This window comes from Gymnogyps californianus, chromosome Z (assembly GCF_018139145.2).
Source record: "Gymnogyps californianus isolate 813 chromosome Z, ASM1813914v2, whole genome shotgun sequence".
Taxonomy (NCBI): Eukaryota; Metazoa; Chordata; class Aves; order Accipitriformes; family Cathartidae; genus Gymnogyps; species Gymnogyps californianus.
The window spans coordinates 27138614-27162066 of record NC_059500.1 but is presented as its reverse complement, the minus strand read 5'-3'; the positions used below and the strand labels follow the sequence as shown (position 1 = coordinate 27162066).

The 23453-nt window shown below is 42.3% G+C and overlaps 1 protein-coding gene across 1 annotated transcript in view; it reads right to left on the bottom strand.

Annotated features, from left to right (window-relative positions):
- ST8SIA4 (ST8 alpha-N-acetyl-neuraminide alpha-2,8-sialyltransferase 4) overlaps positions 1 to 12752 on the bottom strand; it is a 64425-nt gene extending 51673 nt beyond the window's left edge. Inside the window, exons 1-2 of the mRNA XM_050912858.1 lie at positions 12365 to 12752; positions 7565 to 7696 (exon numbers count right to left, since the gene is read on the bottom strand). Of these exons, the coding sequence (XP_050768815.1) occupies positions 7565 to 7696; positions 12365 to 12477 (245 nt within the window). The 5' untranslated portion in view covers positions 12478 to 12752. The remainder of the gene's footprint in view (positions 1 to 7564; positions 7697 to 12364) is intronic.
- Positions 12753 to 23453: the final 10701 nt, after the last annotated feature.

Sequence of the window (23453 nt, the reverse complement as noted above, 5' to 3'; positions counted from 1 at the left end):
CTACCAGAGCTATGGCTGTAAAGGACAAGATGAATGCATTAAAAGTTAGCAATACCATCAGCCAAGCTATCCAGAGACTCACTTCACATGCACTCTGACATGAGAAGGGGTGACTGCAAATGAGTCTCAAAAAGCAAAAGAAATTATGTGAAATGTACAGAAACCTAGGGCTCTGACTAAAAAAAGTTACGTGATCACCAGAAGATTCGCTTCAGTAATTTAAAGCACCCATCCCTGATACCTAGAATGAATGGGCCAAATACTGTTTCTGTTAGCAAACAAGTAGCAACATTTGTGCATGAATAAGAGTATTTTGTGTATTATTTTAAAACATAAGATGGCAGTGAAGTTACGCAAACAGTGCCAAAAAAACCAAAAGCACCTTGGCTTCCATTATTAACTTCGTCACTTACAGTCAAAGTTTATTTATCTATCTATGTGCTTACATATGCTCATAGAAGTGCTCCAAAGAGTTTCAAGTGAACCTGAATTAGGTTCAGATAATCAACCACTTATATAACAGAGCTAAAATTTCCAAAATGTCTAAGAAATGTATTTTTCAATAAAAATTTGAGATGGGCAAAAGTCACTGAATCTTAATATCTTCTCACATATTTAAAAACATTTTCTTATCTGAAGTTGTCAGTAGCATATTCAATTAAATGTCTGCACAGGTATTACAGTACAGAATCCTTGTATAAGAGATGTGTAATAGTGCTAACATTAAAATAGTTGATTAATCTGACTGTATCCAGAGATCTTCTAATACTGAAAGAAATATGAATAAGAACGCAGAGTTCATGCTATTGTTTTAAGTTCCTCTATGCTACTGAGTCATCTGTACCGCGGGGACAGTAGTACTTCTCATTTTCACGTAAGCGCTAAGAGAAAAAAAATTTACTAAGGGATATGACAAAAACTGAAAGTACATACATCAGTGTCTCAGTCAGTCTTGATGCTGGTTAATAATAAGAACTTGTTCAAACCTCTGTTCTGTCCCACAAAGAGCACTGAAAATAGCATAACAAGGTTATTCTGATTTAACAGACATGACAAAATAATTTAAAATAAGTGCTAATCCACATCCAGCTGCACATAAAATTCACAAGCAAGCTCAATTAGGGGAAGGAAAAAAACAGCATAATTTTTAGTAAACCTTGAAGCAAAGATGTTCTGCAACCTTAAGCTAAAATGTGTAAAGAAACTGTTTTATTTGAGGTGGTCTTCAAGTACTGTTTTGATGAATAAAACTGTATCTGGGGTGTGGCCTGAGTCCTTTGTGGGCAGGTGAGGCAGATGTGGCTCACTCTTATCTGAAGCCAAGCAGCTGTTTGCAACATGTTTACATGACTCACAGAAACATGGTGTCACAATCTGTGGTTGACCTAGGGTTTTTCTTTGATAACCAGAAACAGATGTTCATACTATTGAAATATCAACTACAACTCCCAGTTATCTGATAAAGTACATGTAACAGACAGCATTGTCTCTGAACAGCTTTCCAAGTGATATAAATATGTATTGCTCTGGGGCAACATGGTGACATTTTTCTACTTATGTGCATTTTCCTGGTTTTATTTTGTACTGTAATCTTTGTACTACACAACTATAATATAATGGCAAACTCTCCCTCATTTGCCTCAGAATTGTGTGGATTAAGGAAAGAAAAGAAATCACTTAAACATTTGACTTTTAAGATTACAAATAAACTGATATTTTTAGACATTGTCAACAACACTGAAGTATGACCGCCAGCACTTTTCCTGGAAAAATTATTCCTTTCGAGCAAGGCAGTGCCAGAAATCCTCACTGCTGGGGCATCTGGACTTGTCTGGATCCCAACCATGAGGGGAAGCCCCTGAAGTGCATCCTCAGTACCCAGGAAGCTGGGCTAGCTCACCAGCAACCACATTATGGAAAAAGAGACGGACTAAGTGACTACCTAGTCCACACTCTGCCCCCACTGAAGATGTGCCTTAATCTACATCACCCCCATCCCATGTTTATCTAATATATTCCTAACAACCTCCTGTGGTGGGGACTCAGCAAACTCCCCATGCAGTCTACGTCAGTGCTTCCCTAGCCTTACTGGCAGCACAATACTCCTCATGCTAGCTCGGATCTTTCCCACAGCAACTGAAGCCTGTTCTTATTCCTTATACCTTGCCTGTGGAGGACAGACTATTCCTTACTCTTGGCAATAGCCTGCATTTACCTGAGGCTAAGGAGCCATCCAACTTTTTTTTTAAACTTTTATTTTTTAATTGGACAGGTCATGTGTTGCAGATCTTTGACCCCTCTTGTTGCTCTCCTGCAGACTTTCTCTGACTGATTCACACAGGTCTTTAAACAACTTGATTTTCTAACGCTAGCAAGTCCTGACGCTACTTCGCACTCCCCAGTTGGAAGGCAGAAGGCGGCTCTCAGCCTTTGAAATCACCAAGGACTATGACCTAGGTAAAGCATACTTTTTGCCAGCTAAATTAGTTTAATTAAGAAACAAAACAAGAACAAACTGTGTGGTAACACAAGGTCACAGCCTGCCCTTGTAGATGGCTACAGATACACCTTCTCTTGGCCTCCTGAGAAGGCAGTGGGGACTGTGAGTGTTTGCACCTGTGTTGGGTTTGGCTTTAGTCTGACTGAAAGGGAGTTTTAAGAAAACCTCGTCAAGGAAAGCAGCATTTAGAATCACAGAACAGTTTGGGTAGGAAGGGGACTTTAAAGGTCACCTAGTCCAACCCCCATTTGGATTTGTTAGAAACACGCCTAACTGCAACTAACCATGGAAAGGTTCCTGGCATTCCCCAGCCCACAGAGGACCACACAAACAGAAGCGCCATATTACGGGAAGTTGCTCTCTGGCTCTGTCCCCATTCTAGCCCTCCTCGTGCCCTTCAGGGCACCTCACTCTCCCTTGACCAGAAAGGTCACCTGACTAGCTGAAGCATGTACTAATCAGGCACAGATCTTCAGTGGGCATGCAAAAGGAAAAGAGGGCTTTTAAATAGAGCATGACTCAACTACTGCTTACCATATGAAGGCCAGCCATATGTCAGCTTTTCATGAAGTTAAGCAAGTTAGAGTCAAAAGAAAGGAGTCAAAGGAGTTAATCACCCCAACTGACAGTGAACACTGACTTTTCAGTTGAGACAAGGGTCAAAGAAGGCAAAAAACCCTTAAGGTTTATTATGACTAAATCAGACTAGAGAGCCCTAGTTTGCATGTCTTAGAGACACAGATCTGAAGGAAACAGTGCAACTGGCCCCAAAATGTTGCTCCAAAAGCTTGAGAGCAATTGTACTGCTCCATCCCCAGTTCAGTATTTACTGCTTGCACTTCAGGGACTTACCATAGCTGTTTCACATTAACTTGAAAAGATAAACAACGATAATAATCTGAACCTTTCTAAGGAGGAAGTTGCACTTTTTTTTTTTTTTTTTAATGATGCTGTTAACATCTTACAAGTTCTTACACTTTTCTGACAGGAAATTTCCACTCATCGAGTTCTATGTTACATTGCAAGGAGATAACTACATCCTCAACACACTTTTTTTTTTATTTTGCCTTCCTGCAATTCAAAACCTTCATCTGCTCCTTCCAACATAAATGCCCATATTTAATCAAAAATAAGTGGAAGAAGTAAGTCACACACTGAGACGTCAGACTGTAGTTCATTTCACACAGGTCACAGATGTGCTGGCATGACTCCTGTGTGGAAGGCTTCCTCAGATAGGTTTGTACCATCTCAGCCACATCTCTCCTTTCTGGAAATACGGCCTTCAATACAACTGAAATTTCCTAATTTCCACAACTGGAAAACTTTCACATTGCTACAGAGAGCAGAAAGGACTTCAGACACAAAACCTTGCAGATGGTGGATTCTCTCTCTTCTTGATGACTGAAATCATTCAGACAGAAGGGGAGCCGAGCAAGCAGTCTTCTTCACTTAGACACAGGAATTACCAATTATTCTTCAAAGAAGTTGCCAGCAATCAGAAGGTAACATCAGCTGGAAAAAATCACTCTCCCACGAGACCAATCATGATTGGCAAGGCAGCAAATTTGCTACAGTCTCAAGTAATTAATGATGCCCATCATTCCACCTCAATCACAAGTCTAGCTCTTTCTTCTAATGCCTGCTTAACATCTCCAAAGGGCTGCTGCCCTCCCAAAAGAGCTGCGACACTCCCTAGACTGCCTCTTCTGGCTGCAAAGTTCCAGAGAGCATCTTGTGACACGAGAAACCCAGTGGAAGCTTTTCATCCTCCCATGGGGTCCTGACAAAGGAGCTTTTTCACCCATTGACTCCTACCTGACCCTGGCCTTGCCAAGAATTCATAGGATCTTTGAGGCTGATATATTGGTCACTACCTTGAGCAAAAACAAGATGGCCAGAGATGATGCCCATGGTCAACAAAGCAAAAAGCAAAGCATAATATTCCAGCTGCCAGCCGACTAGGTCCAGGCATACCATTGATCAACAGTCCTCACACAAAGCAAAACTCACTATCAAATATCTTCTACATTTTAAAATTGCTAATGTGGGTGTCAAGCTGACGTACGACACAAAAGTAGCTTCCATTTATGGCTGATTATAAGTTTTATGAGACTTCTTTATGCTGTACATTAATGGTTTCACAAATTATTTCTCCACTGGTAAGAACTGATAACTTTTTATACATCATTCAACAGGCACTAGCTATAGTCAACCTCACACCACAAGACCACCACTGTTCACATTAACAGTTGCAATAATAGAGTATGAATCATCTTCAAGGTCTACACAGTTCATGTAATGTACTTTGGAGGGCTGAACAGTTAGTTTAACCATGAGAACACTCTAGGAGATTGCTAGACACATTTGAAGTTAGTCCTGATAGGTCCGTAAAAGTAAAAATATTTACAGCTGAGATGCTTCTTACTGCTGTGACAGAGAAGAAAGGTGTACAGCAAACTGCCTGTAAAAGTGAAAGAATGCACATTGTTTAGCCAGTATCAGAGTGGAACACATATCACAAGGGGCTGCATGTGGCTTCCTCAGGGAAAAGCATGCCAAACTTCCCTCCCTCACCACTGAGCACCATAACTGAATATGCTATGCACATTAGCAAAGAGGATTTCTGGAAAGAATATGACTGGCTGGTAGCACTGATTCCTTTCATATAGTTTATGTCAAATTTTGGCCCTACGTCACATTAATCTAAACTGTGTATACCTGCTCTCTGCCCCAGTGTGCATGATGGTAGCTATTTCATCTCAAAACAAGACTAGCAACATGGACATCCAAATAACCTCAGCTTTATGCTCTCTACTGTATAGAAAATTTTTACGCTGATGAAGTGGAACCTTTACTGCTTAAACCAGTGTACAAGATACATGTTTTTCTTCACTGTACTACTGAGACAAAAAAACATCCTTCACTGTACAATTTTTAAAAAACACCATGTAATCACATCATGATGCTTCTTAAGAGCACATTAGTAATTTATAAAATGAGAGAACTTTCCCTGCCTCGGCCAACAGTAAGGAAAAAACTGGTTTTGAACCTCATGATTTTAGTAGATTGAGATGATACACATGTAGTAACAAGCTTAAAAAAATCTAAAGCATTCTCTACTGTTTTACTTCTTTGTCTGAATGATGTATTTTGCTTTTGAAACAGATGAAAAATGAGCATAATCCATGCTTCATTTTCTCTCTTAATTTTAATCAAAATGTTACTGTAATATTTTTACTTTGGCTTGAGCAGCAAGGTGTACTGGTTTTAAAAGGTTCTGAAATATGACACAATTTTTCTACAAAATGACTGAAAAGAATTATCTGTCTCTACTTATAGTCACTCAACGGCTTTCAAATCAGTTTATTTCACAAGTAAAACAGTGTGCTATTTTCTCCTAATTATCAGAACCATAACCTATAATTTGAAATTTCAACAGTATTCTTCTGAAGTTACTCAATATTGCTCCAACTTAAATTGTCAGTTATATGTATATAAATTTTAAATACTGCTACTGATATAGAAAATCTGCTTATCTTTCCTAGACTACCTTGGAGCAGAACTTAGCCTTTATGGAACAACGATACAGTGGTCAAACAGGCTGCACCTGAACAGATGGTCCTGGAAGAAACTCCATTCCTGAGCTGCACCTCAGCTGCATTTTAGGGCGACCACCAGGTCTTCACCAGTAGGAAACACAGGTGCGGGGGAGCAGCCGAGCGCCCAAGGGTCCCTTTCATTAGGCAGCCAGGGAGTGGGGACTCCGGAGAGCACCAGGCAACTGAGACACAGCTACAGGCTCCAGAGTACTAATTTGTTGCCTATCCAAATGCTGCCACTCCTTCCATCCCTGACGCTGTTCCATGGCTTTCGCAGCGGGGCTGTGCTACATCCATCATAGCACAACACTTCCAGAACATCAATCCTTTACTACAGCTTTGTAGATTTCTGAGCTACTCATATCTTCTGCATGTGTTAGAATTAGGGACATAAAATAGCAGTCATTAAAAAAAACCCCTAAGTTCCTCATTCAGAGAAGCCCTGCTTTCGTACATGGAAACACTGCCTGTTTAAGGGTTTTGTAAGCTGTCCTTTAATTAAAAAAAAAGGTAGAAAGGGAATTGACATAGAAACCACAATTAGATCAAATTCCCATTCAAAATCTTAATATTCAGAAAATCAAGTCTACTCTGCTATGTAATTGCTGCTAAAAATAGTTATTTTCTATCATTTTTCACAGAATGTGACACTCCTAGCCCTCCACACTGCCAACCCATGCTCCCTCCATGCACTTCTCTCACTGGCCACCTTCCTGATTAAGACAGGGAAGATATGATGACAATACAACACACTAAGAGGCTTCTGCTTTCTCTTCTCTCAGGCCCCAATGTGAGTAGACCCACTGTAACTACTAAGACACATCAGAACTATCACTCACTTCAACTCTGCTACTGTGTTTCCCCCCTCAGCATGAACCAAAGGCTCTTTTTGGCCTCTCTGACTTCAGGAAAAAAAACTGCGTAAGATATGGTATTGTCAACATCTGACCTTGTAACTTGGACCAGCCACAGACAGGGTTGGATTCGCAGCACCTGACGTCCTAGCTCTTTACTCCTGCATCTGAGTTGTCTGCCTAAGCGCCCTTTGTAGTTAAGGGAAAAAAACTGGTATGTGCAGGGTACTTCCATCTGTTCTATTTCAGACCTTTAGGATGAGAGGAAATCATGTCCTAAAAGTGCCCGTTTCTCACCACGGACTGCAACAGAGTTCTAGACAACCAGCTCAAATGTGGACATGCATAATGTAGATACTGACTGCACGGGTTTGACTGACACAGCCAGATGAAAACATTTTATTTATTCTTCTGAAGGATGACTTGACTTTGGAGTCTAATGTAATTTAGCCACGTTTAACATTGAACCCTAAATATGTACAGTTATAAAACATCCACCTGCACCTGTAAATCAAATTACTGTTTTCCAGACCAGAAGAATTATAGGCAATATGAAATGATAAGAATTATAGGTAATATGAAATGAACTGCTTTTTATTTAAGACACTCACCTTATTTCCAGTACCAAAGAAGAATTGATTTTCCAACCTTCTACAGCATGCTGGAAGATTGAGGAGCCACCCTTTCGAATTATCTTATCAGAGCTATTGATCATTGATCTACTCAAACTCAGTTCACCATCTCTGCAATGCAATATAGAAAAGACACTATTAAATCAAGGCTAACTCTAGTTTTAAGTAATTTACGTCACAAGCACCAGTGATATTTCCTTTTATTCACAACAAAAAAGCAATTATGTGTATGCTTGCCAAAGCAAATAAACTGTACCTGTGAGAAATCTATGGGACACCTGTATCTAATACTTGAATATGCAATTTAAGAGCTTAAATATGTTTATATTTGTAATGAAATAGACATAACAAAGATTACACTAAACTCCGAATTGTGAACCTGGATCAAACTTCAGTATGTTTGTGAGGCAGATTCTGCATTTCTATGTTCCAAATCTCCAGTACTAAACTAAAAATTACGTGTTAACTTTCAAAGCTTCACTCAGCAATTGCTCATGTTCTACAATAATGGCCTAACAGACTCCCTTTACCTCCTGTTGATACTAAAAGACTTTCATGCATGGAATTCTGGAGTTTAACGGCACACAAAACACAATTTCCTCAAGACTTTCTGAAACTTTTGTATGCACACATCCAAACAAACCCAGTTGTCTTATCCTCTTCATCAATCTTATCATATTCATAAATTTTGGTAAGGTAACCTTAAAAAATAAAAAAATATAGTAAGCTGTGGGTGATGATCGCTGAACATCTGATGAGGTATCATAACATTATCACTTGCAATGATATTAGCCAATAGGGTCACACAAATGTGATGGAGAAGCTAAAACACTGCAAGCACAAATTAAGGTCTTAGGTCTAAAATCTGTTTTTATCTCCATATGTTTCCATTATCTTCCATACTGTTTCCATTTAGGCACCAGAGCAATGTTCAGCTGAGTTCAAACATAGCTGTTAATCATAAATATATCAAAGTTGTTGGATACAACATTCTACCATGTAGAATGTCTTGTATCTCAGGAGTATATATACCAGCAACATACAGAAATCTCTTTATCTGTTAAATAAGCGCGCTCTGAAATACTGCCAATAACAGTAACTTCACTTAGTTTGCCAATGGAAGTTTTGACCACCAGCCATTCAACCAACAAAACGGAAAAGATGTGAGACTGTAAGCTTTCCAGGGAATCGCTCACTCTTGTTTTCCTGTGGCTGTAAGTTCTTAAAACAATTGGATCCTGGCCCTTAGTAAGAGCTACAGCAACATTACTGCTGTGTGTATATATATATATATATATATAAAAACTATTAATATTTGGTAAATTACATAGCAGATTAAACTCAAGCTAACCTGCTATGGGACATTAATTAAGCTAAATTAACAAAACTGGTAACATGTAGTCATTTGCAAAAAGTGCTATGATTGCAAAAGCCCCTGTAACTAATATATCAGTATTATACACTTCATCAAAAACAACCCAGCTTTACTAGCATCGCTCTCCCTCCCTCATCCCATCTGTGCCAACATGCTGCAGCACTGACATTACACTAACTCATAGGTGAGACTGCCACCTACCGAAAAACCTACAACTTTAAGCAATCATGTAGGTACAAGATCTGTACGCAAATTATCCAAATCACACTAATGGGCATGGGAGGATGCTGCCGAAGTCCCTAAAATCAGTAACCAGAATGTAATTAATACTTCTTGGTATTTTAAAATGTTTTATTCCCTAAAAATTTTTCATAATGGTTGTAAATATACATTTATGTACAGTTACATATATTTCCCTGCATATATTTTCTAGATGCACAGAGCATATGCATCTAAAGGAAAATTACCGAAACACATCCACGTAAATAAAGTACTCACTCTGAAAGTACTTCAGAGATGTCACCAGTTTACACTGGGTTAAATGTTATCCAGTAGACAATTCAACAGTGACACAGCTGACAAAACTTAGCAACAAAATAAGTTGCCAACACCTAAAGCACCATAGCATTTGAAATGTGGTTGTCTTCCATATTCACAATTTACATCTGCAGTGAGCTATATAGATTGTACAGTAAAACACTGTTAAATTATGTTCTAATGACCTAAAAGAAGGTCCTAGGCATTCTGTGTTAAAGTTCTACTACAAACACAAAGGTGTTCACTTACATGTTCCTCTCCCTTTTATTGGTATTGTTTTATTTAGTTTTCACTTAAAGTAATATTAAATAAACTAACACATAAAAAGCTAAATTTACTCCAGAAAATTCTTCATTATGTAAACAACCGTGAAATAAATTTGGGGTACTTGTATCTTCTACAATCACTGCAAAACCTCTCTGATGCGGCTGACAGTGTCAACCTTCACTCTGAATTACCTTGCCCTGGTGACCAATCAGACCAATATAACACGACTATCTCTTCTCCTGAAGATAGTTCATAAAATATAAATAACTGTCTTCAAGCATATTCCATATCACCAGAAGATAACACTGTTTAAGAAACACTGCATTCCACATAATATGCATGTTTCATTACTTGCTTAACCTTTAAAGGGATGTTACTGTCTAGTTAAAGAAAGGCATGTTTTCGCAATTATTGTCCTAGCAAAATTTGCTATGAGAACACAGCTGATTTAAGGTTTATCACATACTTTGGAATTGCACATAGTCCATTTTGGAACATCTGGGATTTACCTGCAGTGACACTAATAACCGTAAAATGGGCCACCTCACGCATTCACAGTTCTGCATTACTGGTACTTCTGGAAGTAAAACATCCCACGGAAAACTGACTTTGCTTGCCCATGTGGCCAGCCAAAAATAACCAAATGGCATGAGCCCTTCCTTCATGAGAAAGGCAAGTGTAACATCAATAGTGGCAGCAGGTACTAGTAGTAGACTTAGGAGTTTTCTTCCTGCTTCATACAGTAATGGATGGGATAACAGGCTGGGAAAAGAAACTATATTCCAATATCCTCAGCCAAAGTGAGTAGCACCATACTGCACAGAAAGTCTCACTGATACCAAAGAATTAGAGATATCACTAAATGACCTGGCAGAAGTACATTACAGCTATATTTTAAAGTGTTGTTAAGGACACACATATTTATAACTAAATAAATGTATTTTCTTTCATTTAATATTAAATCATCAGTTCATTTGAGTACCTTTTAAATCATGTCAAACAATGTATCATAAGCTGGAGTGGGCTTTTTTTGCAAATATGTATGGATTCTACTTAGTGACTAATTTCTGAATCATTTTAGCAGCTACCTCTAGTCTGACAGGAAGGAGTACAAATTAAGAAACATGACTATCTTTAATGTTGAATCTCCCTCACACATTCGTTTTCACATGTATTTTTGCCCACCAAGAACCCAAAAAATTTAAACTTCTGTACTTCTCGTAAGTATGCAGATACCACAGCATCGCGGCAGAAACTGGGCTTACACCCAGGCTGAACAAGAGGGAAAGTTATCATCAAGCTGTGAAAATCTTTAATACCACGGGAAGCAAACATCGCATCATTAAGCACACACACACAGGCGAGGCCACTCCATGCTCCCGGGAGGTGCCGGGGCCACTGCCGCCCAGCTGCCTGCACCCCACTCCCGCACCGGCCTGCCTGGGCAAGGGCTGGGGAAGAGGGATGCACTTTCTGCCTTTAACTCTGGGGACTGCGGGGGGAAGGGGGGACTAAGTAGGCTGTAATTGCCCCAGCTTCCTCCAGGCCCGTACGGGCACGTACAACCTCCTTATGCCGCCTTCTTCTCCAATTAAGGCAAGGGCTTACACCAAAGGACGAAAATCTGCTGTGAATCCATCTCCGCCCTAGCCGATTTGCACAAGCAAACACAAAGTGTGAGCCCCTTCCCCGCCTTTGCTGATTTCACTAAGCCACCACGGAATTTATGCACAGTGAAAACAAAAAATTATACCCCTCCAAGGAGAAACAGGCTTGGTTGAAAACCCAACATCTTCACAGGATAGCTGCAAGTTGGGAGAAAAATGAGGAATAAAGGCATGCACGTACACAAACACAATGCGCAACAAAGAGAAAGCTGAGGTACAAATAGAAAAACGGCAGGGGACTTTTCGCCTTTTATTTTCAACCGAAGGCAGGCAGGAGAGGGAAAAAATGTAACAGAGGGCCTCAGCGAGGGACCAGAGCTTCCAGCGGAGGAGCCTCGGGAGCTAAGGGCGATGTCCCGCACACCCTCAGAGCAAGCATCCCCAAGCAGCACCGAAGTTAAGCACAGCTCCCAGGCAACCTTCAAGGACGAGGGCAGGGGCCACCTGGAGCTGCCAGCGGCCGCGCACCCCTGCACGCTCGCCTCTGAAGGGCTCCCAAAGCAGGAAACGAGGCACAACGCGCTCCGGCGGCCGCCGCCACCACCTCCAGCCTCCCCGGCCCTCGGGGAGCAGCCACGGCCCCGTGAACTTCCCCGGCGCGCCCTATCACTGGGGTTGGGGGGAGCAGCACCGGCCGCAACCCCGGCACCAGGCAACCTCCCGCCGCCCCTGTCCCCCTCGCCCCCAGCCGCTGAGCTCCGCCAGCCAAACCCGCTCGTAACTCGTCCCGCAGCGGTACCCCCCGCCCCGCACCCCCGCACCCTTCCCTGCGCCGACCAGCGAGAGCGCCAAGTTGCGGTGGCACCGCAAGGGAGCGGGTCACGGCGCGGGGGGACCTGAAGACCAGGGTGGGGCCGCGGAGAGGACCTCAGGCAGCAACATCGCCCCGCCGCCCCCTCGAGGAGCCCTCCCGGCGCGGCGCCCCGCAATTACCCGGCGAGAGGTGCCTCCTGACGCTCCTCGGTCCGCGCTATTTCTTTCGTCTTATAAAAGATGAGGAGGAGACTTATCGTGCATACAGTCCACCTCTTCCTGACTGAACGCATGTCTTCTGCGAAACGCGGTCCCCCTCCCCCTTTTCCTTTGTTTGTCAGGGGCGTGCGGAAAACAACTCCACACGCGCCACAAATTGCCAAAAACACAGTAAATTTTGTTTTCGAAATAATTAAAGAAAAAACAACAATCAGGCGGCCGCAGACCCTGGGGGTTGTTTGGCGTTTAGTTTGTCTTTCTTTCACCCTGTCCTCCCCTGCCCAGGGGCCAAGCTCGCAGGCGGCGGCTCCTCCTCGGCCGGGGGGACAAGTCCGTGGCGCCGCCGCTGCGCGCCCGCCGAGCCGCGCTCCTCCCGTCGCTGCTCCCCTCCAGCTCCAGCTCCGGCTCCGGCTCCACTGCAGCCCCGATGTGATCGCGGCGGCAGCGACGGCCCGGGGGCGACGCTGGCGCCTCCCTCCCCGCGGCGGGGCGCTGGCGGGAGGAGCGCGGCCAATGGGCGCCGCGCGGGGGCGGGCACCCGGCGCCGCCGCCAGGCCGCGGGCAGCGGCAGCGAGCAGTGGGCAGCCCGGGGCTCGGCGCTGCGAGGGCGCTCGGCTGCGGGAGGTGCGCGGCGCGGGGTGGGAGCGCACGGGTGGCACCCGCTGCGCCGAGGCTGGAGGCCCCCCCTTTGTAGCCCCGCTGTGTTTGGGGAGGGGATGCCTTTCTCCTCTGAAGCACGTTGTACCCCGTCGCCTGTTGGGTGTCAGAAAGTTTGAGTAAAGGACCACCAGCGCAGTGCCACTAAAAAGAAACGACACGCTTCCTTTTCTGAGAAGGATAAGGGGTTTGTTGATTTTTTTTTTTTTCCCCTCTTTCCCCGAGGGACGGTTGGAGCTTTGAAAGGGCATTGGAGTTTTTTCCCAGCCTCGGAGCACCGCCTCGGCAGCTCTCCCGGCCCCGACACCAGCCGGAGAATGCAAGGCGGGGGGGAAGGAAGGGAAACGGCAGGGCCCCTGCACACCCCCGCCGGGAGGTTAGCTCCGGAGCCTGCCCAAATCCACCGCCCAACCCCCGCTCCCCGGCGTCCTGTTTCATCTACACGGTCTCAACATGGCCGTTACTTTCCTACTTCTGCTACGACGATTTCTCTGAAATGCGCTAAAAAACCCCGAACCCCAAAACAAAACAAAAAAAACCTTTAAAATGCATAACGCAGCATAAAAAAGAAATCATGAGCTATATCCACTTTTCTCAGTGTTATTTTACCCTCTTCGAAGTGACTGGGCTGTCCTGGGCTATCCCTATTCTGTGTGACAGGGATCTTGCCCACAGCCCTTAAGTTTGCATTTATGGAACAGGCTTCAACACCAACATCACTCTTGTCCCACGGGGATCCAGGAAGGGTTTGTGACAAATCTAGAGTGACTCCTCTCCTCTTAGTTAAGAGCGGGAGCTTATGGGATGAGAGAAACTTCCATAGGTCTGTTTGGTCTGATATGCTGTCTCCAGAACTGTTTGGTAACAGACATTTCACAGCAAGATGCAAGCAAATTTGGAGATAAGCACGGATTTTTCTTTCCCAAGAGAGTATTCCCTCACAGGCATTAGAAGTGAAGAAAGGTTAGAGAAATTCTTGAGAATGTCAGGGCTGCTAGTAGTTGTTATGTTCTAAAAATCAGTTCTCTTTAATAGGAAAGGTTTAATTCAGCCTCAGTGGAATGGAATGGAAACTTTGCAATTTCCTTCCACACAAGCCAGATCAGCCTGTGTTTTCTGTGCTCTTCTCTGCTGTGGCTCTGATAACCTAGTCTTGAAAGTGACTTCTAAATAGCATCAGCAGCAAAAGGAGAAAAACCTTTTCACGCTATCTGTGAGTGTGAACTTCAAATTTCACTTGGTATAATTCATGTCAGACAGTCTCTTCTAGAAAAAAAGTGGATTCAATGCAAAACCCTATTTAATACCATTGTAAAAACTGTATCACTTGTTCAGCTTAAAAGTTAGGATTCCATCAGTCTTGTCAGCCCTGTTGAACATCTGTAATACTCTTTTATACATTATATTATTTTTGTATATTAGATTATAGTTAGATGGGCTCATCAGCAACAGATATTGAAAATGTGTACCCAGGATCCCAAATTCACCCACCTTCAGTGGGTGGTTTTACTTGGTTCCACCCACAACTACCAACGGCAGCTTACAATACCAGTTATTCACAGCAGCTCTTGGTTTCGTGCCAGGCCATGTGCACATTCAGAAAGTAGCGTGCCTTCATCTTCTTCTTCCCCAACTTCTGCTGCACTTCCTTCCCCCTGAAGCTTAAAACCCAGCTCCCCTGCTGCTTCATATGGACTAATCCTCACTCCACACAAGGAATCCCTGCTTGCATCCAAGAGACTTGAGGACTGATGGTGATGGGTGTCATGAGGTGCCTTGCCCAGCAGTGCACTTTTCTCTCTGTGCTCAGTCTGCTTACAACCAGTCTACACTGAAACTGACCTCCACCACCCAGAGAGACCAAAAAAGTTGACTCCAAACTGACTTTTTGTACAGGTAGCCACAGCAACCTCATCCATGCAAGTGAACAATTTTGTTGGGTTTTTTTCATGTCTTTGTGGTTTTAAATACCATCAGCGGTACCAGCATGTGCTCTGTGATGCTCCCAGCACCCTTGAGGAACCTATCTAATATTGTAACTGCAAGCTCTAAACCATCAAGACTCCAAAACTTTTATTCAGTTATTAAAATGTAAAACTGTCAGTTTACACTTGAGTAGGGTAAACGTAGTTACACTTGAGTTTATGGAGCAAAACACTTCTCCAGAAGTACACATTACTAATCTGTGGCCATTTTCCTGAAAATTCAGGCTGTTCCCATGCCTGTCATTGTACTACCACGAAAACACACTGCTGGGTCAGAAGAGGGCTATGGGATCCTGAGAGGTAACCCAGCTGTGGTGGGTTGACACTGGCTGGATGCCAGGTGCCCACCAAAGCCGCTCTATCACTCCCCCTCCTCAACTGGACAGGGGAGAGAAAATAAAACGAAAGGCTCGTGGGTCAAGATAAGGACAGGGAGATCACTCACCAATTACTGTCACAGGCAAAACAGACTCAACTTGGGGAAAAAATTAATTTAATGTATTACTAGTCAAATCAGAGCAGGATAATGAGAAATAAAACCAAATCTTAAAACACCTTCCCCGCACCCCTCCCTTCTTCCCAGGCTTAACTTTACTCCCGATTTTCTCTACCTCCTCCCCACCCGAGCGGCGTAGGGGGATGGGGAATGAGGGTTGCGGTCAGTTCATCACACGTTATTTCTGCCACTCCTTCCTCCTCAGGGGGAGGACTCCTCACACTCTTCCCCTGCTCCAGCGTGGGGTCCCTCCCATGGGAGACAGTTCTCCATGAACTTCTCCAACATGAGTCCTTCCCACAGGCTACAGTTCTTCACGAACTGCTCCAGCATGTGTCCCATCCATGGGGTGCGGTCCTTCAGGAACGGACTGCTCCAGCATGGATCCCCCATGGGGTCACAACTCCTGCCAGCAAACCTGCTTCAGTGTGGGCTCCTCTCTCCACAGGTCCATGGGTCCACAGGTCCTGCCAGGAGCCTGCTCCAGCGCAGGATTCCCATGGGGTCACAGCCTCCTTCGGGCATCCACCCGCTCCGGCGTGGGTTCCTCCATGGGTTACAGGTGGATATCTGCTCCACCGTGGACCTCCATGGGCTGCAGGAGGACAGCCTGCCTCACCATGGTCTCCACCACAGGCTGCAGGGGAATTTCTGCTCTGGCGCCTGAAGCACCTCCTCCCCCTCCTTCTTCACTGACCTTGGTGTCTGCAGAGTTGTTCCTCTCACATCTTCTCACTCCTTTCTCTCGCTGCAACTGCTACTCCCCTGTAACTTCTTTTTCCTTTCTTAAGTATGTTATCCCAGAGGCGCTACCACTGTTGCTGATGGGCTCGGCCTTGGCCAGCAGCAGATCTGTCTTGGAACCCACTGGCATTAACTTTATCGGACATAGGGGAAGCTTCTAGCAGCTTCTCACAGAAGCCACCCCTGTAGCCCCCCCACTACCAAAACCTTGCCACACAAACCCAATACACCAGCGCATCCCTCGTCACAAGGCAGGATTTGTGGTATCACTCATGTGCCTGACCCATATCATCTAACCTGTTCTTGAAGACTTCTGCTGTTGGCAACTCCACCACGTATCGTCTCCATTGATCTGGTCCTGCAGTGATTCACCATCTTCACCTTCTGTGGATGCCATTCTAAGCTTTGAAGTTATCTGTGTAGCAGGGTCCCAGAGTCACAGGAGTTGCTTAAAAGTTGATCAAGGGCAAGTTCCCAACTTGTTCAGTGCTGTCCCAAATCAGTCCTCATCTCTGTTTCAGAGAGCCATACAGCTGTGACTACACTGAGGAAGACCTCTCTCATAGCTCTTCTGAACAGGTTTCCCTCCTAATATAGTCTTATTCTCTAGCTCTCTGATGTACTCAAGAACAGGCAGACGCGTATAGTATATAGGTATATAGCATATATGTAACATAATTGAGCCAGGTGGTACATATCATTTGCAATGACAAAGTTTATGATAACAGAAAATTAGTTTACTATATAGAGAATTTAAACATTCATATCTAGTACTTCACCAATTCCTTTAATTACTTTTCTTTAATGTATCATCAACAGCACTTCATAACTCTAACAAGCTATCTAAATTATGCCTTGAAATTATTTCCTCTTTCTCATACAATCAAGTGATATTTAAATAATGAATAGAGTTTATATCAAATAGTATGGTTTATTTTATATGAATTAAAGGAATGGTTTAGCTCTGTGAACCCAGAAACATGTTCAGTAAATCCTATTTCACGGCAGCTGCTGATGACAGTAAAATTTCTTTCATGAAGACTACTGGAGGAACAAAAATGTGAATAATACAAATAATCATGCATTTAAGCATTTCAAATTTCAGAGTGCTAATTAGTTCCTACGGCAAAGAGTTCTTGAAAGGCTGCATTTCATGCTGAAGAAAGTAGCTAGAAACTTGAAACATTTACATTTGTTAAAACATATTACCATATAAAGTCCTTTTTGCATTAAGAGTATTTTATGTTGTGGGTGGGTGCCCAGAAATATCTTCTGACTTAATTCTGTCCTTGTTATCACTGAGGACAGAGAAACTCTAGAAGAGATTGCCTGGGGAAGCTGTAGCATTTCCATCACTGGATATCTTTAGGACCAAGTTACACAAATCTCTGGATTCCTAACTCCAGGTGGAAAGATGGAAAAGGTAACTTTTTCAGGTCCCTTCTAACTATTACTTTTAATATATAATTTTAATGTAAATCTGCTCAATTTACAGCAAGTAGAGCTTTCTGATTCCTATATAATAACTCAATATTGTGGAAAGACCATGTGTTTGTCCATGCTTCTGTTTCAGGAATAGGAATGGCTGATGCTTTATTCTTGCATTTGCTGAACACTTTTAACTCTGATTTCGTCCTATGCAATGTGTTTAATAGTATTAACTATTCAAATTTTGTTGTAAAAAAGAAACATCAGTTAAAACAATGAATGATTCTTTGAGAAATTTTTAAGTACTACTGATACTTAGATCTGTTTTCATGCAGACATCAATGTCCTTCAATATTTTCATTGATGGCTCAAGCAAAGACACCAGACATCCCCATTGTTTGCTTAATATTAATGTGTACAGAACACTAATACTTTGCAGAAATACTCTTACAGCCAAAATTTGAATATCTTCTATGCTTCTATTTGTCATCATCCATACATACTTTCGTTAAAATGTCTTCCTCTTTGAAATATAATCTACTTGGTATTGTAATAGAAGTATAGTCCTGTATTACATTTTTAGCATTACTGGCATTGCAAATAGCAGCATTTCAAATACGTCAGCTTTATAATGCAACAGCTTTTCTGTAGGCAGCAGAATTAAAGATGATGCAATGAACTGCATTTTTGTATAGTTATTCCACTGTATAGGACTCAAAGTTTGGGTTGGTGGTGCTTAAATTTCTCTTGAAGTTCAGAGACACAAAAAGAAGGTCAGAATCTGTATTCAGATTCACCTCCCCTTTCGTTTTTGTGACTAACATGCAATGATGACAGTGTTTGCAATCGCCTTGATTGCAAACACAACCACAGGATCAATAATGTGGAGACAGTTGAAATAAGCTTACCTGAATCTCTCAGCCATTTCTTTGTGTGTGTGATAGGAAGAGAACATCTTTTTCTCTAGAAGAAATGCTACAGCAATTCCTTAGAAAGCATTGGAACTAAATCCCAATGAAGCCATATTCTCTGTTTTACGTTCTTTTGTGCAGTAATGTATTTATCCAGTGCAGAGGTCCCCAGATGAAGTTGCAGTGTAACAGCAAGGAAGGATGTTTAATTTAAGGGCACACACTGTTGTGGTTATTGCATTGCAGACTTCTCTGATCCAGGCACACTTTTATATAGTAGTAAAATATAAACTATATTAACATTTCAAGGAGAGTGATCCTGCAGATAGAGGCCAGTCTAAAAGAAGACATTGTCAGTTGTCATGATCTCCTCCTTACTTTTGTGACATAGGATATTGCAAATGTCCCATAGACATTGGTTATAAATATGCAAATGTTCTGCTAATTCAAAATGGCTGTCAGCTAGTATGCCTTTCAGAAAGGCTAAAACCTCACTGCTTTATATCAAAATGGCTATCACATTCCTAGAGGCTGTATGTGTGAAATTAGATAATGATGAGCTGCACTACTTCCCATGTTTTTTCAGTGAGGCTCAAGACAGTCTACCCTTAGGGAAAATAATCATCCTGTAGTTTTTATAATTGGGATGAATAGAAAAAATGAGGAAACAGAAATAAGGATTAGAGAACACTAGGAAACTAACAGAAAAGAAAGAGACAAGAGGAAGTAGATATAGAAGAATGATGGGGATGAAGGGATTAAGGGGTTGGGAACTGGCAGATAGGGAAACAGCTGTATCTGATCCAATAAAAGAAATGGGAGAAAAAGTTGAGAGTCCAGAGAACGTACAAGAAACTACTTGAATGGAGGAGCATGACTAACTTAGGCCTACTGAGGAAGCTGAGGTAAGAAATGCGTACAGTTGTGTCTGCCTTTTGTCTTGATTTGTCCTTCCTGTGAGAACAAAACTGTTGTCTCCCTTGCTTAAAATTGCCTGAGCCTGTGTTCAAGCTCTAAGTTCACTTCACTGTTCAGATACAATTCTGTTTTGGAGTCTGAATGAAGAATTTATCTTTCTAGAAAGTAAAGTGTGGCTCAGCGAGGAGACTGCTGTTTACTTAAAAGTTTCTCTTTGGTCAAATGAAAGAAAGTCAAGAAAATTTCTGGCCATACTTCCATCCTTGCAGCTTAACGATCTGTAAATTAAAAACACAATTAAAACATAACTAGATAAATGATTACAACTCCAGAAAGCACTCCTCTTTCTGATTACACCAAACCTCCAGCTCCTCTCTTCATAAGGGCAATAAGGCATCCTTTCCTTCAGACTCTGAACCTAGGCCTAATGGTTTAAGTATTCCCAGGTAAGACTGCTAGGAGTTAATCAAGAAAACCTTTGCTACTGTCCAGCCCCACCGAGACTTTCCTTATGAGTCATGGGAAATTACTAAGAGTTTAAAAGGCCTATGAATACTTTCTTATGATGTCAGTTGAGCTGTCCATATTGCAGAGGGGACGTGAAGAAAGATCATGGCTGTATGTTAGCATTGGGTTAGTCCTGATTTTTTGTGCTTGCTCACGCCTGCAGGGAAACCTTGGTCCAAAGTGGCTCCTGTTAGGGGTTAGGTTTGGGGTGAGGGGTCAGGGTTGGGGTTAGGGTTAGGGTTGTTAAGATTAGGGTTATGGTCATTAGAGTTTAGGGTTATGGTTAGGGTGTTAGGGTTAGGTGTTAGGGGCTAGGGGTTACAGGTTAGTGTTAAGGTTAGGGTTGGGGTTTGGGGTTAGGGTTTGTGGTTAGGGTTTATGGTTAGGGTTAGGTTTAACTTGGCTGCATTGAGTCTGTTCTGTTTTCAGGTGGCCTCAGATCAGTGATCCCAGTAGACTTCCTTACTACATGGGACATCAGGAAGGCCCCAAACTGTCTGCCCTATATTGGTCCTATGGTGTTTCCAATAGGCCTCCCAAGACAGTAAGTGAGATCAGACTCAGGCAGATCATCTCTGTTCTTGCATACTCATTCAACATGGCACAAAAAGTCCAGGTTGGTTTCAAACAAGCTCAATCTTTCTCTTTTGTTCTTCTATGTTTTAGGCAAGCTTCTAGAGCTGAAAGACCTGGAATCACAGCAAGGCGAATTTAGGTTTCCACACAGCCCAGACCCATGCACAAAATACAGCACCATGGTACTTATTCAGAAGCAATGTTGACCGGGTCTGCCTGAAGTTTTAAGTCCTGCTTTCTGCTGAGAGGCAGTAGGCAAACACAAGACAAGGAACAGTGTGATTAATTGTAGTTAAGACATGTTGTCAGCACACCTGCTACCAGAGTACTCTTCAGTTGTTACTGCAGAAATGAAGTTCAAGGAAGTATCTGAAAGACATAATAATACTTGCTTTACATCTATTAATGTAGAGCTTGCATGTTCATTTTTTTTTTCCAAGTGAGTAATCGTGGTTATAAAAGTAAGGGAGATGATACAACATTAAATGACTTTTTCTTTTATTTGAAAGCCTATGCTTTAGTTTCATTTATTTATAACACTTCATAACTCATTACTGCATGCAGAGTAATATATTTCCTAAACACTTCGTAGTGAAAATATAATATGAGAGATTACTGCATGAATTTTCCATGTCTGAGAACTGGAAAGAGATTTTCTGAGAAGCTATATGGTGGATATGTGAGGTTCTACTATATTTTAATAACTGTGAATGGCCTCCCGGTGAGAACCATCATTTTACTAATAGTTCCCAGCAGGATAACCACCTAGGCTATATAGATTTGGAAGTGGGGAAAGAAGCTTTTTGTCTGAATTCAAACCACAGCAGGAGCCATTCACTCTTTGGGAACTAATTCCCATTTTTGTTATTGCTATTTTTAATTTTGCTTAATTTAATGGTGGTTAAACTGTATATAGATAGATACTACAAAATTGGCTGACTTTTATTGCTTTGTGTTAGATAAAGTCACACAAAAGAGCTTCCCATATGCCTTCAGCTATATTTTCTTACTTATCTCTTTGACAGTAACACTTTGAGGCATTTGCTGAGATTAAAACTACAGCTTGTTGTGAATTTTTTTTCCTCTTTGTTTTCTAATTGGAAAACTGTAATTCAACAACACTTTTATGACGTCTTTATAAGTTTCAACAAAAGGAAATCTTCTCCATGTCCAAAACTGTATTTCTGGTCAGTGGGAGAGGTCAGACCTACCAGTAATTTAGTCTGTTCTGCACTCACCTGGCATACAAAGGATTTAGACTCAAATCCCTGTCAGAAGAGGTTTTTGGCTGCCTTCAGCAGCAGCTTACAGACTGTCCTGGTTTCGGCTGGGACAGAGTTAACTCTCTTCTTAGTAGCTGGTACAGTGCTGTCTTTCGGATTTAGTGTGAAAATGATGTTGATAACACATTGATGTTTTAGTTGTTGCTAAGTAGCGCTTATCTTAAGCCAAGGACTTTTCAGTTTCCCATGCTCTGCCAGCAAGCAGGTGTGCAAGAAGCTGGGAGGGAGCATAGCCGGGTCAGCTGACCTGAACTAACCAAAGGGATATTCCATACCATGGAATGTCATGCCAAGTATATAAACAGGGGGGAGCTGGCTGGGAGGCGTGGATTGTGGCTCTGGCATTGGTCAGTGGGTGGTGAGCAATTGCATTGTGCTTCACTGGGTTTTTTTCCTCCCCCCCCCCTTTTTTTTTGTTATATTCCTTTTCATTACTAGTAGTAGTAGTAGTATATTTCATTATTATTATTGTTAAGTTTATATTTTATTTTAGTTATTAAACTGTTCTTATCTAAATCCACGAGTTCTGCCTTCTTTCCCGATTCTCCTCCCCATCCCACCGGGAGCAGGGGGAGGGGGAGGGGGAGTGAGGGAGCAGCTGTGTGGTGCTTGGCTTCTGACTGGGGTTAAACCACGACATAGACCTTGTATGGGCAGATGAACAAGCAAGCCCTTTTTGTTGACAGCTAAGCTACCTCAACATGATCTCATATTTGCTGCAGACAAAAGCATGCATGCAAACTGTTACTGTATAACAACCAACAGATGCTGTAAGTTCACAGTATACCCTCTGCTGTGGTAACTTGTTTTCGAAGCTGTACTCCCAGCCTGCGTTGCTATGATCAAGTTCATTTTTAATGACAGTTCTCAATGACAGTTTTACACTATGAGTGAGAGAAAGAGGCTTACACCATTACCTAGTGTTTAAGGCAGGACAAAACCCCTGTCTACCACATTCCAAGTAAGCAGTAGCCTCTTCAGGGCAAGTAATTCTCTAAAATGCAATAATATCCTTTTCTTTTTTTTCTTCTTTTTTTTTAAATTTTCTGTTTTATTTCTTTGCAAACTAGGATTTTGTATTCCAGTCACAGGTGATCAGGGTCCTAGGTACTTAAATTCCCATGGGAAAGCCCGCCTCAGAAATTAGTCCACGCAGAAGACACTGGCACCAACCAAGGTAAGAAAAACCCACAAGGAAATAGTATTTCCCCTATGTCACCCAAGTCAGTGGGCAGACATGTGAAGCAGATGTAAGGTTGAGTTGCTGACTCTACTGAAGAAGATGCTAAAATTTTGACTTCAGCAGGGTTAGGATATCACTTCAGCTCTCGTACCTTCCAGTCCTATACTCAAAATAGGAAGCCACTAAATGGAACAAGAACACATCAAGAAAGGTGTTCCCTAATTTTACTTAGTGTATTTCATTAAATATTATCTCTTAGTCAAAAAAGTTTAAAAAATTACAAGAAGTACAAATGTATCCCATAGAAATTGCATTAATAATCTAATCCTATTAGTTATAGTCTGCTCAAAGACAGTATAGAG